The sequence below is a fragment of the Nothobranchius furzeri genome, chromosome 16 (genome assembly GCF_043380555.1).
Source record: "Nothobranchius furzeri strain GRZ-AD chromosome 16, NfurGRZ-RIMD1, whole genome shotgun sequence".
Lineage (NCBI taxonomy): Eukaryota > Metazoa > Chordata > Actinopteri > Cyprinodontiformes > Nothobranchiidae > Nothobranchius > Nothobranchius furzeri.
In genome coordinates, this window is record NC_091756.1 from 36,659,731 (window position 1) to 36,678,237 (window position 18,507).

General features: G+C 40.5%; 1 protein-coding gene across 7 annotated transcripts in view; it reads left to right on the plus strand.

Annotated features, from left to right (window-relative positions):
- The window catches only part of LOC107387904 (protocadherin-15), a 514,972-nt gene that overhangs the window by 304,038 nt on the left and 192,427 nt on the right, over positions 1–18,507 (plus strand). For all 7 annotated transcript variants that reach the window (XR_011516897.1, XM_054749198.2, XM_054749199.2 and 4 more), the window contains exon 20: positions 2,202–2,330. Coding sequence is in view for 6 of the 7 variants with exons in the window: in XM_054749198.2 (XP_054605173.2) it covers positions 2,202–2,330 (129 nt within the window). In the remaining variant the exon portion in view is untranslated. The remainder of the gene's footprint in view (positions 1–2,201; positions 2,331–18,507) is intronic.

The following is an 18,507-nucleotide window of genomic DNA, read 5'->3' on the forward strand; positions in this document are numbered from 1 at the left end:
GAGTGTGAAGAAGAGTGTGGGATGAGGATCAGCACCTCCAAATCTGAGACCATGGTTCTCGACCGGAAAAGGGTGGCTTGCCAACTCCGGGTCGGGAGAGAGGTCCTACCTCAAGTGGAGGAGTTAAAGTATCTCGGGGTCTTGTTCATGAGTGAGGGTAGGAGGGATCAGGAGATCAACAGGCAGATTGGTTCAGCGTCTGCAGTGATGCGGATGCTGCAGACGCTGAGCCGATCTGTCGTGGTGAAGAGGGAGCTGAGCCAGAAAGCCAGGCTCTCAATTTACTGGTCGATCTACGTCCCAATCCTCACCTATGGTCATGAGCTTTGGGTAATGACCGTAAGAACAAGATCGCGGATACAAGCGGCCAAAATGAGTTTCCTCCGTAGGGTGGCCGGGCTCAGCCTTAGAGATAGGGTGAGGAGCTTGGACATTCGGGAGGGACTCGGAGTAGAACTGCTGCTCCTCCGGATCGAAAGGAGTCAGTTGAGGTGGTTTGGGCATCTGGTCAGGATGCCTCCTGGACGCCTTCCTGGGGAGGTGTTTCGGCATGTCCTGCCGGCAGGAGGCCCCCGGATTGACCCAGGACACGTTGGATAGGTTACATCTCCAATCTGGTCCGGGAACGCCTTTGGGTCCTGCCGGAGGAGCTGGTGGAGGTGGCCAGGGAGCGGGCGGTCTGGAGCGCCCTAGATGGGATGCTGCCCCCGCCACCCAGACCCGGATAAACGGAGGAAGACGACGACACCAGTAGCTTGTGTGACACCAATGAAGTGCATTGGTAGAATATTATTTCTTTCAGCTCCAAACTAAGTTAAAAGCTCCCTGCTGCAGAGAGCGTCACTCAAACCTACAGCCAATAATCCTGGAGGCTTTCTTCCACATTCCTCCAGAACATTCAGTGACATTTTTGCTTTTGTGAAACCCCAATGGCCACCTTGAGCATGCTTTTCTAAAACTTCCTCTGTCTGCTGAACAAGGACAGTTATGTGCAGCATTTCAAACGTCACCAGTGTTACAAACACAAAAGAATAGACCGCAAATGCATTTAACTTTTTCTGTTGACAAAGAAAAATAAGATTCAACTTTAACATCGCTAGTTCAAAAGCCCTTTGATTTGATCTATGACAGTTCTCTTGTTTCAGCATGTAAGGTTTCTTTATATATCCAGTGTGGTTTGATAAATGAGCCTCTAAACATGTGGTTTTGGATCTAGTCCTTCCTGATTTCATTTGAATAAATGGTCTATTTGGATCCATGATTTTAAGGGGCTTTTTTTTTTTACTTCTGCAATTTACATGATCAGAAAAGCTGCAGCGCACAACACTTCCAGGATGTTATGCAGGATCATTGTTACAATAAGGACGACTGACCACCTCAAAGTCCGGACCGCAATCCAATGGATTATTCTGTGGACGTCCTTTAATAAGAACATACATGCAGATCGAACTTAAACATTTACAGACACACATAACCGAAGCAAAAATCAAGGAAAGTAGGCAATAAATTACTCCCAAATACATCTGGAAAGTTCATGGAAAATACATCTAAGAGCTGCTTGCATGGAAAATTGGGCCCAATCAAGCTCACATTCACGTGAAACCAGGAAGAACCAAATCCAGAACTGAATTATCTCAAACTGTCATGAATTTTTATCTCACTCCAAAATATATGAAAGTGAAAGTTTCAGGAAATATTGAGAACATCTTAAAGCAAGAATTTTTGGGGAATTTATTGTCACGATCCATTCCCTGCTCCTGTGTTTCCTTTGTCTGATTAGTTCATTGTTTGCACCTGTCTCTTGTTTTCTGATTACCTGCTCCCCGTGTATTTACACCTTTTTTGCTTTTGTGTTAGTTGTTTGATCGCCTGCTGTTGAACCCGTTTATGTCCTTGGTTCTCCTGTTGTTGAGTTAAATACTTTTTATGTTTTTTCTCCTACGGCTGCCTCCAGTGTGCTCTTACTCACCTACATTTGGATCTCACTCACTTCCACATCGTGACATTTATGTAAAAATGTTAATGAATTATCTAATAATGTGGTCTTTTACTCTTGTGCAGAGTGGGCAAAAGGAAAAAATACAGTGAGCATGTAACCCTCTGACAATTTCCACTTGAGGACTTTTATTTTTAGTTCAATTTAAAAATAATTTCTCAGACTAAAAATCAACACACATATTTTTCTGTACCACTGTGTGTAGACATCCACTGCAATGGTGAACATTGTTGTCACGGACGTTAATGACAACGATCCCACATTTGACCCATCACTCACAGTGAACCTGACTGTCATTGAGGAGCAAAGTCACGCCTACGTTGGACAGGTCAAGGTAGGAAAATTACACACACACACACACACACACACACACACACACACACACACACACACACACACACACACACACACACACACACACACACACACACTCGAATCATGCAACCAGCAAACACAGCCCTTTCCTCATTTTTCCCTAATTAGTTTTAAATTCTTACTAATAATCTTTCGTGCCTTTTTTCTTTATACATTGGGATTTTTTTTTCTCTTCATCTCTTGCATTGGTGAGCTGCGATTTCTGTCTGTTCATATTTGTGATCATATTTCTTGCTAAAGTGTTCTTAATGTAATTGCATTGTTTGAGCCTTTTAAATGCACACGAACTTCATATTATTCATTTGAACTAAAAATGAGCCAGTTTCAGTTCTAAGTTGTTATGATTGTATTGAGAACTCCTTGATTGGACAATTAAAAACTCAGTAGGGGTCTAAGTCAAGTGACAGATTACTTTCATCTTGTAGCCTTTCCCAAGTGGAAAAGCAGCATGTTTGACAGTGATTACACAACTCTTTCTTTACTTATCATCATTACAGTGGAATTTGAACCATTTTCAGCATCACAGAAATGGTAGAAAGGCAATCAGCCTTCATGATATATGCTTAATATTTCAAGCTTAGTCTTTTTTAGGATGCATTTTGTGTTTCACTCAGTCACAACTTGCTAGTAACGGTTTATATTAGAAAAATTCATAATCAAAATTTGACTGAAAATATATTTGTATGCACAAACATGGATCTAAAATCAAACTAATCTACCTGCAGAATCTCACTGAAGTAATTAAATTACTAACTATGATGTGTTCAGATTTCCAGAACAACTGTGAAAATGATGTTAGTTGTTTTCAGTCCCTCAAAAATTAAAGGGCACGTTGATCAGTTCTGCAGGAATTAGGACCTGCTTTTCAAACCATGAAACGTGTGTTTAGAATATCAGAAATATTAACTCCTTCACTGCCAGCCGTTTCCTGATCGGTAAAGCACTTCGCTGCCAGCGTTTCTCACCATTTTTACAGTTTTTTAAGTCACAGAACGTTGCACGCTAGGATGATGTTGACGCCAAAACAACGACAAAAAAAAAAACAGAGACTCATCCCTTAAATCAGGAAGAATCTGCGCATTTCGAGCGTTATCCGTTCTTCCATAATCCGTTGTTGAATTGTGATCGGCAGAAGCTTTTCCGGTTTGCACCTCACTTTTTTTTTTACAGCAGAGGCCCAAAACAATCTCCTAACACATGGATTTTTTGCTTTCTGATCACGTGACATGTGACATATGTGGATGAAGAACGGCTTTAGAGCTGAGATGTTTGTTCTCACGGTGCGGGTGCTTGTTCCGATGCCCATACAGTAAAAAAAAAAAAAAAAAAAAAAAAAAAAACGTAAATGACGACTTTTGTCGTCATTTGCATTGAACGGTTGAATTTAAAATGACGACTTTTGTCGTCAGTGGCAGTGAGTGAGTTAAAGGTACCGTCTGAGATTTTTTTTCCCATAACATTATTAGCCATATTGCTTGAAATGCTCTTCATATACAGATGGCAGCCAACAAATTAAATGTTTTGTCAAAAATAATAAATAATTTTAATGGCCTCTGAAACTTACAATCCTCATCCAATCCAGTGCTGGTCCCCTAGCTGTATGATTGGATCATAACCCATCCATCAAACCTTTCCTCTGAACATTACTCCCTCCACTGGACAAAACCCTCTGTGCACCAAGTTCTGGTTCTTGGCCAAGCAGCTGAACAGGAAGTAAAACTTTTAAACATGCTCTGTTTAACGTAGGGTGGCCGTACATCCTCTTTTTCCTGGACAAGTTCACCTTTCACTCCCTGTCTGGGGCATCTGGGGGTATTTCCTATATTGATGAAAATGTTTGGGTTTTCATCCAGGAGCAGGAAGCCCTCAACTTACACACCCAGGGTGAGCCAGAGAGAATATTCTGTTTCTACCTTTATTACATTATTTAAATGGACTCTCAGCATACTGGGGGTTCCTTTGAGCAGAGAGAAATGTTTCTTTAATTAAATAAACGTGTATACTAAAGACATGTCTGAGGTAACTACAATACCCACTGTTAAAAAGATACAAATCTGCAGCATGTTCAGAAACGTCCTGCCTGAGAGACTCGCCCATCTATGATTTTGGCAGGCGCAGCACTAAAGTCTGTGCAAACACTACATATGAACTGTTTTGAGAACCGTTCTGTTGGCAGAATCAGGGTGAGTCTGAGTGGAAAGAAGTTTGGTTCAGTGTTGATTCTGGAAATGTTTTACCTTAGCAGCTAAGCAGGGCTGTGTGTTATCTCATGCGTGTTTTTGATGTAAGCTGGTGTTGTACCATTTTTGACACTGCCAGATTCTGTGACTCCAGGGGGAAGTCTGAAGAAAGGGGTTGGACCTTTGAATTGTTGCTTGAATGGAATCAAATTCCTCATGCTCATCCGCTATGTTTATTTACTCCTAAATTACGTTTGATCTTGAGAGACTAAGGAGCTTTGAAAGAAGCTGAGAATTTGTGAGGTTTCCCAGCTAACCTGGGACTCCATCAGTTGAATCGGTTTGTGTGTGGTGTGTTTCTGCTATTGTGTTCCTCACTGCATTCTCTTTATATGATAATACAGATTTTCTGTGCATTGTGACACTGAGTGAAAAATTGTGGAAATAACTCTGCAGCAACTTTACTGTCCTGATAAGACTCAAAAGCAAATCACAACAGATCTGCAAAACATTTTGACGCTACAGAATTAGAAACGTTGGACATTTCAGATAAATGCATTCTAGCTAATAAAATCAAATTAATAGTTGTTCTAATTATGTTGTATTTTATGTAGAATAACACAGCTGAAGGATGTCTACATTAGCATATTTTCTGCACCTGTTAGCAGTGTTCTTAGAGGTTGCAAGGGGTGCTAAAATTAAAGCCCTATTATCTGTATCCAACATTGGCTGATTAACAGCGAAATATGTTGAGTAAAGATGACCGACTAAATAAAACTTCTCTCCAAATGTTGGGCTACGAGTGAAAAACAGAAAGTTGCATTAAGATGCAACAGAGCTGGGTCCAGACCTTTCAAATACTAACTCAAGACAGTCACAGAATCTTAAACACTTGTCATTGATTAGGCTAAAATTGACAGCAAAAGTCAAAACTTACTTTTGTTTATCTTCATCACTGCGTGTTTCTGACTAAATTGAAAAAATTAAATATTAGTTATACAAACTTAATATTTAGAAATGTATCACATTGTAGCAGCAGCACCACCTCTGATCACCGATGTCCCGAGTGCTTGTACAGTCTTCAACAAAAAAGATTTAAACTCCATGTAAGAGTTAACTAAAAACAAAAACTGCATTTTTGCAGATGATGTGGTCCTGTTGCATTCATCAGAACGTGATCTCCAGCTTTCACTGGAGTGGTTTGCAGCCGAGTGTGAAGCAGCTGGGATGAGAAGACCATGGTCTTGAGTTGGAAAAAGGTAGAATGCCTTCTTTTGGTCAGGGACAAAGTCCTGCCCCAAGTGGAGAAGTCTGAGTATTTTGGGATCTTGTTCACGAGTGAGGGGAAGACAGAGTGTGAGATCAATAAGCGAATTGGTGCTGCATCTGCAGTGACGATAAAAAGGACCATGAAATACAAACAAAAACCTAGCACTGTGTTCCCCCTAACGTAATTGTTTGAACAGCAAAAGATAAAATTATAAAATTAAACACAATGTCATATCAAAAGACCCGAGTAAGGTAACACATTAGTGAGCTAGAAATATGGCTCAGTTTTATCATTAAACCACATCAAAATACAATCATTAACTTAGGTTCCATGATATATTAAACTAACATACACCATTAATTTAAATAACCCATCAATGGTTGACAAGACTCAGTTAACAGGAAGTTTCTAGAGATATGAAAGGTCCGAACACCTTTTTGAAGCAGCAGTTCAAATAATTTTTGTCCATAAATCTCAACTGGGTAAGAAGTCTGCTTATGGCAGGAAAACTAAGAAACGAAAACAAAATCACTAGTCAGGATGTCCTTAATTGTTTAAAGACTTAGGGTCAAAACAAAACATGTAAACACCGCCCACAGAAAAGAAAAGGTTAACATATATCACCCCAGGACTGAATAAATTCAAACAACATGAACTCGTCATAATATAAAACCTTTAGATAAGAAAAGACTGTCTCAGCAAAAGAAAAGAACAGAGTTTTAACCATGAACCCTGAATAGGGTAGGGAATCTAGTTTCTGACAGTCTGGAGTAGGGATGAGCCAGATACTCGTTTCAGACGAGTATCCGGTACGGATAAAGCATTTTTGACGAATACGAGCATGAAACGAGTAAACCTTGTAAATATCTGTAATCGTGCTGAAGGAAAATCCTCATTGGGTAACTGACTGTCTTCACGCTCTGTGATTGGCCAGTCACATAGAGCGCCCGCCCCTCCCTACACACAAAACTGCAGCCGGCCGGGAGCGCAGTCCGTCCTGTTCATCCACGCACGCACACACAGACAGTAACAGATCTCGCTATGATTGCTTCACTGTTGCACACGCTTCTTCAGTAGTCCCTAGGTTTTCTTCAGCTCGCCTCTTTTTCGGTTGAATATTTAAAGTTACTTTTTTCGTAACTTACATGGTGCATTTGACAAGACAGAGCTGACGTGCTGTGTTAGTCACAATGGTTAGTCACTACCTCCGCTCCGGTCGGGTTTTTTATTTTTTTAATCTCTCTCTCTCTCTCTCTCTCTCTCTCTCTCTCTCTCTCTCTCTCTCTCTCTCTCTCTCTCTCTCTCTCTCTCTCTCTCTCTCTCTCTCTCTCTCTCTCTCTCTCTCTCTCTCTCTCTCTCTCTCTCTCTCTCTCTCTCTCTCTCTCTCTCTCTCTCTCTCTCTCTCTCTCTCTCTCTCTCTCTCTCTCTCTCTCTCTCTCTCTCTCTCTCTCTCTCTCTCTCTCTCTCTCTCTCTCTCTCTCTCTCTCTCTCTCTCTCTCTCTCTCTCTCTCTCCTTAATCAACATTGTTTTGTTTAACTTTGTGTGGGAAAATGCCAAGAACGTTAAGAAATAAATCAGTTTACTCAAATTAAAATTTAAAACATATACATAATGTGTCTGGTTCTAGCATTTCATATTTCATAGTTCCTACTGCATGAGTTCAGATGTATTAATCCATGCACTCGAATATTAATGTTCTGGTTTTATTGAAAAACTTGTTCTGTAATAGTTCCTTTACTATTGTGATCAAAATTTTTTAATCTTAATTCTGAGGCTGCTCTGTAAATAGTTTTCAAATAAACAATACACACAGCAACTTCTGATCAATCCATATCAATTTCAAACTTAAAATAATATATTCATGTCAACCACACCCACTTCCAGTTGAACCACGCCCACTTCCGGGTTATGCCACGCCCATTCCGAGTACAGATACAGTTACAGATAATTTAGTTGGTTGAACAGATACAGATACAGATAGTGGTGTACTCACTCATCCCTAGTCTGGAGTCACTGCGTCTGTTTCAGGGTGGGCGAAGGTCAAAATAATCAAACAAAATCTAGCTCTCACAACCCTTAGAACATCACATAATAAAAACCTAAACGCATGTATCTAACCCTAGCTGCCTGACCTATTCAAAACAAGCAAATTATTAAAAAAACAATGGCAGACCACACACTGTAGCAGTACTTAAACAAAACGTCACTAAGCAGAACTAATAACGCGAAGATAGTTGAGGCTGGTAAATGTTTGCTGGTAGAAACCATGATTGCACTGCGTTATGTAGAATTCCAGTACCAAGACCGAAGAAAATATTCCTCTAAAATAAAATAAAACAGAATAACTGAAATGCTAAGACAGAATATGGTGAGAAGAAACCAGCTTAAATTTAGAAATAGGCCAGTAGCAAAACCAATGAAAATGGTCAGAAGGTCCCACTGTAAAATTGAACAATCAAGTCTCACAAAATCAGCTCATTACTCCAAAGAAAACGACAAAAGGTCAAAATTAAACCACTTGTTTCAAAATTTTTGTAAGGCACTTTCCTTACAGTTCTTCAATCATATTGAGCAGAAGCTATCCATGAGGCAATTTACAACAGTCTATATACCAGAGAATTTAAAAATTATAATTTTATAATAATTTCCCTATAGTTCTGTAGCCCGGGGTCAAATCCTGCAGAAAAGTGAAATGTGTAAAGGGGCTGGGTCCTTTCTGCATTATGGGGGACTACTTAGCAAGGTCTAAAAACTGCATCATCTGCTCCTTAGTCAAGGGTGTTGGGGCATTCAACATGGTTTCCTGTCTTCCTGACTGGATCCGCCTTCACCTGACAGCGTGTGTCCTAAATGCCGAACTGAGAATTTCTACCCACTGTAGATTCTTTTTAATGACTTTGATCCCTGTTAGGTGAAGATATTGCAACAAGGCGTGAGAGTCTGTGAGGCAAAACACTGCACCGCCAGATGCCATCAAACCGTCATCCACGTAAACAAGGATTTTAGAGAATTGGATGAACATTGAAGGTCAGCGAGACAATTAGTGATGGCTTTGGTAAAAATAGTGGGATTTTGTAAGCTGAGCTTTAAGTTTTGTAGATGAAAGCAAACCAAATAAAAATTGTGAGTTTGGATGCACAGGAACCTAAAAATGCATTGCTTCAGGGGACAAAGGGTATTGTAAATTGGAGAATTGTTTAACTCTGGGCCTAAACTGTTATTTTGGTTCGACTGGGATTTCTGGCTGTTGTTTACATTCCAGAAAGGACTGAGGTAGTTAAACTGAGACATTCGGCAGGGTACCATACATATGATTCACTGTAGATGGTCACTATCCCTCTACCAGTCAATACATTACAATCCATAATAGAACAATTAGTCTAACTAAAGAAAAAAAAATTGTATAGAACACATTAAATCCAAATCCAATTCCTATGGCTTGCAGGCCTTTGGGCGCTCGAAGGCTTTTTGTAACAAAAGAAAAAACAAACCAAATGAAGATTTAAGGTGGCCACCATAAAAGGACAAGAGAAAAAACGAAGCCAATGTGAGTCACCTCAGTTGTGACTTTCTCATTTCTCTTCAGACTTCTAAACAGTTTAACAGAATATCAGATATCGGAGAGATTCAAATGAAGACAACCATTATTTTGGAATACCCCATCTGTAGTTTTGAATTCAAACAGGCACTACGGGCCTCATATATACCCAGGTTTTGGGTTGTCACCACCCAAAGTCCCCTGTCTGGATATGAAGGTTTGGAAAATTAGTACTCCCAGAAAGTAAAAAGAAAAAGAAAAACCCATTATACAATTAACTACAAATAAAAGATCAATAGAATGGACACATTCACATGATAGCAGGGGAACAGTGTGTAATCTAGATTACTTTAAACCAAACGTTTCCTTCATAGTCATAACCATCCACCATAAATAAATAAAATACTCGGGTCACAAGAGCAATAAGTAATTAATAGTTGTGCCACTTTTATTTTGATTTGTTGCAGGATCCCTTTGAACTTTTAACTTGTTTTTATTTTAGGGTAAAATTATAATTTGGAGACTCCCTTCCGACCACTATTTTGATTTTTAATTTTATTTTATTGCCCTTAGGCCTTTACTCAATTGATAAGATATTATTTGGTCAGTAATAACCAGGTGCAGTTACGATGTGGATTAACCTGCACTCAGCTAAACTTCTGAGGGTTTCTATAATTCCCTCTGTTCTGGGGGCAGAAGGTGGAAATCTGGCCCATTGGACTTTGACTCCCTCCCACGGACCTTAAATTGCCCCTAAACCTCCCAAATTTATCCTTAACGCAACAACTTCCCTGTTTCTTTTCCCTCTCCGTACACACCCTTGGAACTCCAGCCAATTCTTCACACACACCCCAACACACAAGAAACCAAACCAGGCAGAACTGGCCAGTTCTCACACAACCAGATGGATCAAAGGACAGTTGAAGCTCTTCAGCACAGAGCTCCAGCACAATTAAACCCACAAAGCCACACAGACAACAATGATCCAGCGGCAGACAAAACAGCTATAACAACACCAGTGAGAAGCACACAAATATGAGTGATTTTTAGTTCGACTTGAGGTTTTAAGCCAAAAGCAACGGTGTCCAAATGTTTGTACCTCAGCATTAATAGGAAACCGTTAAACAATCCAGCGACAGAGTGATTACAAAAGACTAAAATGCCAGCGCACAGCCGTCAGCCTGCAATGCGTCTATATAGCGGCAGCTTTAACGCCACGCTATTATATTTCCAACAGTCTGCAGTTCCGCTCTTATTAAGACCCGCAATGATTTCTCACGGCGGGGCGGACTGTGTCTCCTTGGACATAGACCTTATTAAAACCTTTCCAGTAGCGTCCTGACTGCTGTTCCTGCATATTTCAACTATTTCATTCAGAACCAGCTTGGTCAGAACAGCTGGACCTAGGACACGAGATAGCGCCCCTGTTTCCGTCTTTTTCACCTCGATTTAAATGGGAACAGATTCAGGCTCCCTGCTAAAACACGGGACGTCTCCTGCGTCCGGAAGGCAGACACGAACGTAAAACACACTGTCAAGTCAATCAGCTTTATATATGCAAGGCTGCAAAAAAGAGGTACTCACTCACTCATCCAATCCAATCCCAATCCCCCCTGTGCGGTGGAGTCACCCCGAAGTCTGACGCGCGCGAGACAGCTTGAGAGAGGAGTCCCACGGAGCCATCCAGCCGGCCGGCAAGCAATTCCAGCCCCCCGGACCGAAGCAGGAAGCGGCTCCCGGAGACAATCCCTCAGCGGCCGAACTGCACGACGGGTATCACGACACCAAAATGTTAGGTATTTTCATTTTCCCATCCAGGGTTACCTGAGGGAAAGCTCAACACGCAGGGGTTGTATTAACAAGACGATCGATGAACCCATACCAGTCTTTACCAATAACCAAACAATTTAGACTTTGCAGTTCACTCTCATCAGACAAAGCCCTCCAAGAGTATTTATTAAGGACACACAAAAATGATAAAACGCACACACATTTACACACATTCCTTTAGACTCTCGAAAGGGAGACAAACAGGCGCTGGCACAGGGCGTTCTTACTGATAAGCCAGGACTGGAAAGAGGCAAGGTCAACCGCCTGTCTGTTGCCAGGGTAAAATGAACTGGATGAAGCTTTCGTTTAAGAAATAGTAAAATAATTAATAAAATAAAAAATAAAATAAAATAATAAATAATGTATCCATAATTTATCCAACACAGGCGTTGTACTGATCTGTCTCGAATAAGCGTAGAAAAATTGATGGATGGATAAACAAGGAATAAAAATCAAAATTTATCTCAATTTCTGGAGTTTGATCCAAATTTTAATGACTGAAATCCATATTTTCCTTAAAGGACTGAAGGTAAATCTGCCACTTTAAAAGTCTCTGACCTGTTAAAGACACTCCCTCACTTTGATAATCCCTTAGATTTGCTCCAAGCCTAATTCATAGTTGTGCACAGGTTTCAGGAGGTCTTTGATCAATCTGACCTTTTGCCAGGTTCTAAATGTTAATCAAGATTCTTTGATTCAAAAGCAGGACTACCCTTGTAATATTTGTTCTTCCTACGTGGGACTTTGAACCACCCATACAGAAAATAGGCTCTAAACTTTATAGTTCAATAACTTTTATTTTATTTTATTAGGACCACTAGGCTTAATTCCAGATGTGTAAATCCACTTGACTCTGAAAATAGGACATTTCATTCCATCCACTCCAAGTTTTAACTTTCACTCAGCCTTTTGGGTGTGTTCCAAATGCAACATCCAAGCTTGCCCTAATCTGAAGAGAGGGCACTTGAACTTATTCCAGTTCTGAACTTCCTTGCTTTCAAGGACCCTTGGACCCATTCCAAAGCTAAACAGACTGTGTGATCCCTCAGTGGGCTGAGCAAGGCCCAACTTTAGGCTTCTTTCCAAACCAAAGCTCGTACCCTATAGTTATGAAATATATGTCTGAAAGAATGGATGGAATTGACCTTGTTTCAATGGTGCATGTATGGTAAAGAGGGGAGGAGCTGCAGCATGTCTCTGTGTCAGATGGAGATGAACGACCCAGAGATGACAGCTAAGGGATTGCAACTGCATCCTAATCTGACTTTCCTCAGTTCACAACAAAGTTTCCTTATTAAAGAGGGAAAAAAGAGATAAAAAATGTGAAATGTTGGCTTTTAGGTCTCTGAGGTTGTTTTTATACACGGGTATCTTTTTGTCAAAGTAGCATCAAGACAAACAAGCTTGTTAGTATCCTCACAGATTAGTAAAACAATGTGTACCTGCGTGCCAAACTGTGAAATAAAATGTACTTAGTGAAGCAATGCTAAACTAGTATGAAGAGGTTTGTATCTCCAAAGAAACTGTTATTCGTGCATTATACATTTGTATCATAATTTCTTCAAGCATTTTTCATCCAGTCACCCTGTTTGAAGGGAACAAACGTGCTACTGGGTATTTTGATAGCATGGTGTGTACCACACTGAACATGGACCAGACAAAGTACTGGTCAGTGGCTGTTGGAGGAGCTCAGAAAGAAGATACTCATGTTAAAGGGAAAGGCTCAGCGACTGTGTCCACATAGCTTCATGTTCCTTTGACCACATCTGCCAACAACATTGAAATGCAGAATTCATAAGATTGAAGCCAATACTCAAGAACATGGATGCAAGAGGAAACATAATTCATGGTTGATTAATGCAAAAAATACCATTGAAGCTTAACGCCAAGACCAGTGTCACCTTCTGATGACACCATTTGCCGTGGTAGAAGAATCAGACAGACCTCACTGATGAAAAAAAAAACGTGTTTTCAAGCCAAAATGCTTCCAGGGCAAAGTCTTTAGGTGCGATTAGATAACATTTGAGCATTTTGCCAAGTCACATAAGGTCTATGGTTACAAAAAGAAAACAATAGCTTTTTAAAGAAAACACTGCACCTACTATGAAACATGGATGGAAGCTTGGTTTTGTTTGGGGGTTACTTTGTTGAATCTGAGACCAACACATTCTCACACCCGAAGCGGCTAAAACGGACAATGGGTGACCAAGCGGGTGATTCCGACGCGCTGGAAGAACACGCCGGGAGGCGTCGTGCGGTACCAGAGTTTTGGTTTTCGAAGCCCGTGGAAAGACGCACATTTCATCGATATTTAACCTCTAACCTGTTGCTATTTAACTTTTCCCTCACCCCCATCCTAACTTATGCTGCAAAAAATAACTAAAGAATAGCTGATACTAATATTTCTCATTTAAACATTTTTTTGACTTTTATCAGTTCAGATCTTACTTCTGCAATCTGAATGACTGCAACAATGAGACTTCAGCCATTAAATCTGAGACAGCTTGGGTAGTTCGTCAGGCAGAGTGGGCCAAAATGCCTGTTGGATTTCATCAAGAAGAGATCATTTGATGGCACTAATTGATTCAAAAGCAACTTTAAAGGTGCAATAATTTTGTCCATTCTGTTTTCCTTTGTCTATTCATACACAATCTTCAATTGAATCAATAATAAAAAGTCTGACTGTAGAGCATTGAAACTACAATGGATGGCATTAAACTGTTAGTTTCAGTAATTTAGGGATTAATATCTTTGTGTTTAGTGTGGAAAAGGTTCAAACAAATATGGCTGCTTATAAAGAGAAAAAATGTGTTCCCAAGGAGAAAGTTACAGTCAAACAACACTTCAGTACTGAAACTGCTTAATGTTAGGAGACATCACACTGGTGGATCCACTGTGAGTGACAGGTGTAGAGGCAGAAAGAGAATACCTGACAGGAAATACAAGCGACTCAAAGCAGTTGTAGACACGTCACAGGTAAGAGGGAGGAAGAAAAGACACTCTGAAGGCCTCAGGTGTGTGTGCGAGTGGGGGGGTGCTTATAGGAAAGAAAGCTTATCTCCGCTGGACAGACACCTGCTATGCTCTGTTCTTAAGAATGTCAAAAATGAAGAAGTTCTCTTTTCCGGTCTGAAAACCTGTCTGGTTAGAAAACCTCTCAGCTCTAAGTCTTTTGCTTACAAAACACTAACTTTAAACTACTTTTAGATTTGGTAGGTTTTTTATTTCCACAATGTAATTTGGTGTAAAATCTAATAAAAAACATTTCTCTGAGTCCAAATTCCAGTTTCTAAGTCTGTAGAAGTTTTAACTTTTCTTTGGCAGCTCCAAGAACACTGGGATCATTTCATTGACCATAATCTGATGGTTTAGCACCATTTGGTTTATACGCTAGCCCTGGTCCACTGTGAAGAACTTATGTTTAAACACAGTTAAATAATTATTGTAAAAACATCTGCTTGAGGCAGCCAGTTCATGGATGCATTAAACAGTTGTATTTCTTATTAGATCTTCTGCTTTAATCTCAGTTTTGAATTTTCAATTTTCACCCAATGTGGTTTGATCAGGAATGACCTTCTAATGTTCATTTATGCCCTGCATTTATGTCTGCACGCCACACAGAAAGATGTCAGAGGAAATGACACAGGTGTATGGTTACCATAGTGACCTTAAACAATGAGTACAGTTACATGCGCATCTAATTGGAACTGACATTAATCAAGCCTTAACCTACCTTAACCAGAGTGGGAGCCTTTATCTTAATTTACATGTCAGTTGGAAAACTGAATTTCTGAATAAAGTATTTTCAAATCTGCAACTGTAGGTGGAAACATGCACCCTTTTGTCTCGGCATTTTTCCAGTTAGCCAATAGCAATGTATAAATGGTAAACAGTGAAGTAAAGAAGCAGACAGAGTAAAAATGGCAGAAGGATTGGATGACAATGCTGTAGAATAGCCCATTTGGTACGTACTTCTGTTTGATGGTGCTACCCATTTTATTAATGCAGTCTTGTGGTGATGTTATTATCAGAAGACCGCTTCTGTGGTTTCATCTTCTGGAAGGGAGAGAGCCCAGGCTAGAGCCCTGCACTGAAGCCCTAGGCCCTTGGGTCGGCCCGGCCCGACGGCCCTCGGGCCGGGCTTCGGGCCAACGACTGTGTAATCACCTCGGACACGGGCCGGGCCGGGCGCCTTTATTTTTAATCAAATTCATTAAAAAAATTGAAACACAAACGCAGCAGTAGAGCCCTGCGCGGGACTGTTTTCATCATCCTGCTCCTGCCCGCTCCTGCTGAATTTCTGACCATTACCACCTGCAACTGCAACGTGTGTGTTACACTCCCGCCCGCACCCGTAGCGTGCATGTCTACTCCCGCCCGCAACCGCAAAACTCAGAGAAATTATTACCTCACAATAAAAGAGATGTATTGAGTTTGCGTCCTCTCTGGTCCGGGAGAAAGCATGTCACAACCCGTGGCTCTTCCATCCATCTGATGCGGCTCTCTGTGCTTGTAAAATAATGAATGGATATTTAAATAAAATGCTTTATATTTGACTGAATTAATTTTATATCTGTAAGTCAATTCTATGTAAAGATTGTCTGCGTAAACCTGAACAGGTCCAACCCGGTCTTCCTGTGAGACCGGGTTGACGGGTCACGCTTGTGCGTAATCATATGCGCTTTCTGAGCTGAAGAGATTCTGGGATTCTCCTCAGACAGGCTCCTGGATGTGTCGCCACATTGGAGACAGGAACAAGCACTATTCAGCCAAAGTTTCATAATCAGGGAACATTTTATAAGTTATTAGTCTCTCTGAGCGACAGGGTTTGGAAAACACTCGCTTCAGTGGGAGGAATCTTCCCGCATGCGCTCTGGTTCTGCGATGCGCTCCAAGCCAATCTCCACAACTTCAGCTCACTGTGCACATATGTGCTGACAGCGAGCTGCGCTGAGCAGCTCAGATGTTCAGATGGGAATCTTTTCTTGGGTGATTTAGCTACATCTGAGATGTGCGTAACGAATAAAATGTCAGTTCGTCTGCATGCGTCGGGGTAATTCTTTCTATTCTTTCTCCAAATAAACCGTCAAATACGGGAACTATCCGGTCAACACAAGCCCTGCTTTTGACTGTTTTGTTTTCTTGTGAAAATTGTTGGAAAGAGATAAAATTTAACTTGATTACCACCAGAGCCAGTGCGCCGTTTTCTCCGTGACGGTAAATGAGGGAAAAACAAATTGATCGGATCCTGCACGTCTTTTAACACATTGGTCAGGATTGACGCGCTTTGTTTTCATTTAGTTGGTTAAAAAAAAAAAGTCGGGCTCAGGCTCGGGCCGGGCCAGAGAACCCTGAAAACCCTTTCGGACCGGGTCGGGCTGGGGCTCCACCCCCTCGGGCCGGACACGGGCTCAGATTTTAGGCCCGTGCAGGGCTCTAGCCCAGGCCGGGCATAGCTTGGAGAAGCTGAGATGTTTTTACATGCAGAGAAATTTGTTTTGTTTTTTTACTGCATTTATCTGTGCCTTTCGCTGGAACCGATGCAGGCCTTCAGATCTTCAGTTCAACTAAGGTGTGAACAAGCATTTTAAGAGTCTGAATTCAGTTAGATTAAGGCAGTAATTCAGTTTTCTCTTACTGCATGCAAACACACTGACTGGCATTTACTTTTATCTGCATTCCCATCAAATTTCGTGTAGACTAGAGTGTGTGTGTACAAAAATATAGCCATTTAGTCAAATCTATGATTATTACAAAATTCTTAAAGGCTAATGTTATGTTGGGCGATTTGACAATAGAATTGATATTCTTTTGAATTCCTTCAGAAATATTTTAGTTTCATTTATTTTATTGTATGGTTGTTCTTTCTGTAGATAGCAAAACTAAAGTCCTGTATGTAAATCTTGTTTTTCTTTGTTTATTATAACCTTTGTGACCATTTGAGAAGTTATAAAATCAGCTTTGAAGAACAACTCCTCATACATGTGCAACACCAAAATGGTAAAAGAATTTTAAATGTGATTTATGATAAGACAAGCTATGAATCTAATTGAATGTGTGTCTGTGCTGTTAAGATGTGTGTGATTGTCTGCACACACACACTAACACTTTTAATATTTTCAGTCTTCAAGCTTTTTTTTCTCACAGCGTGCTGAAATGTCGCAGATGGGAAGAAGGTTAGACATTACTGCCAATGTGTTCCTGGCTTTTAACTGTCTAGCTTTATAATTATTCTGAGGGAACTCGGAGAAGGGAAAATGATGAAGGATAAATTCAAACACATAAACGTTTTACGCCTGGATCCTGCAGTGAAGTAACTAACTCTAAATCTCAAGTAATCCTCATGTTTGACAAGAGAAGATTAATTCAACTTTCTATTTATTATAGTTCTTCTTATCTCTAACATGCACGGCTCTGAAAACTTTACAAAAAGAAGCTTGAAAATGCTTCACGTTCCTCTTCACACATCTAATATCCTACATGACTTTTAGTTATTTTATACTGTATAGGAAGGAAAACATCAAGTTGTCCATGTGTGTGTGTTACTGCTGATGCTGACAGCTTTTAAAGTTGTTCCTACTTTTATAATACTGGAAATATACAGAGGGCATGAAAAACAACCCAGCTTTATCATTTTTAAGTATTGTTGATTAATGAATTATCCTGTTTATTTATTTAAAAACATCCTCAGAAGATACAATGTATCACCATAGGCTAAACTCTCCCAGAGTTATCACAAGGACCAATTTGGTGTGCCACCCCAAATATTTCTTTGGCCCCATCTGGCCACTCTTATCAAGCTTTTCTGGAGGTGCCCCTGACGTAAGTCAGTCCCTGTATTCCTTATGAAACATTAATCTTACCTGGATAAAACGTGTTTGTTGCAAACCTAAAACGTACATGAGGACTGCAAGTACAGTTTGTTCACTGTGGTTCATTCATGTTTTCGGTCTCCATTAGTTATTTAATAAAAAAGACAATTTGCGTTTACACCCTTGTCTATTAATGCAGCCAACCCCAGAGCTAACTATTAATATTTTACTGAGAAGTTAACTAAATAAAAGCAATAAAATGCTACAGACGGGCTTGTTTTGACTAGCTTCACAGGAGTTTCAATGTGTGTAAACAGTTTCTCTGCCATCATGGCAAAGGGGGTGGTCTCATGAGCAGCGTGACATCACTTTCAAAGGGTCAGTTTATCCTCTCTGGCATGAAAACATTATTGGATCTCCCAGGATGTTACGGATCCTGGGCTCCCGCGCCCTGTATGGCCCAGTGCTGTTCCCTCCAGGCTTGTTCAGGACCTTGGACAGGTCC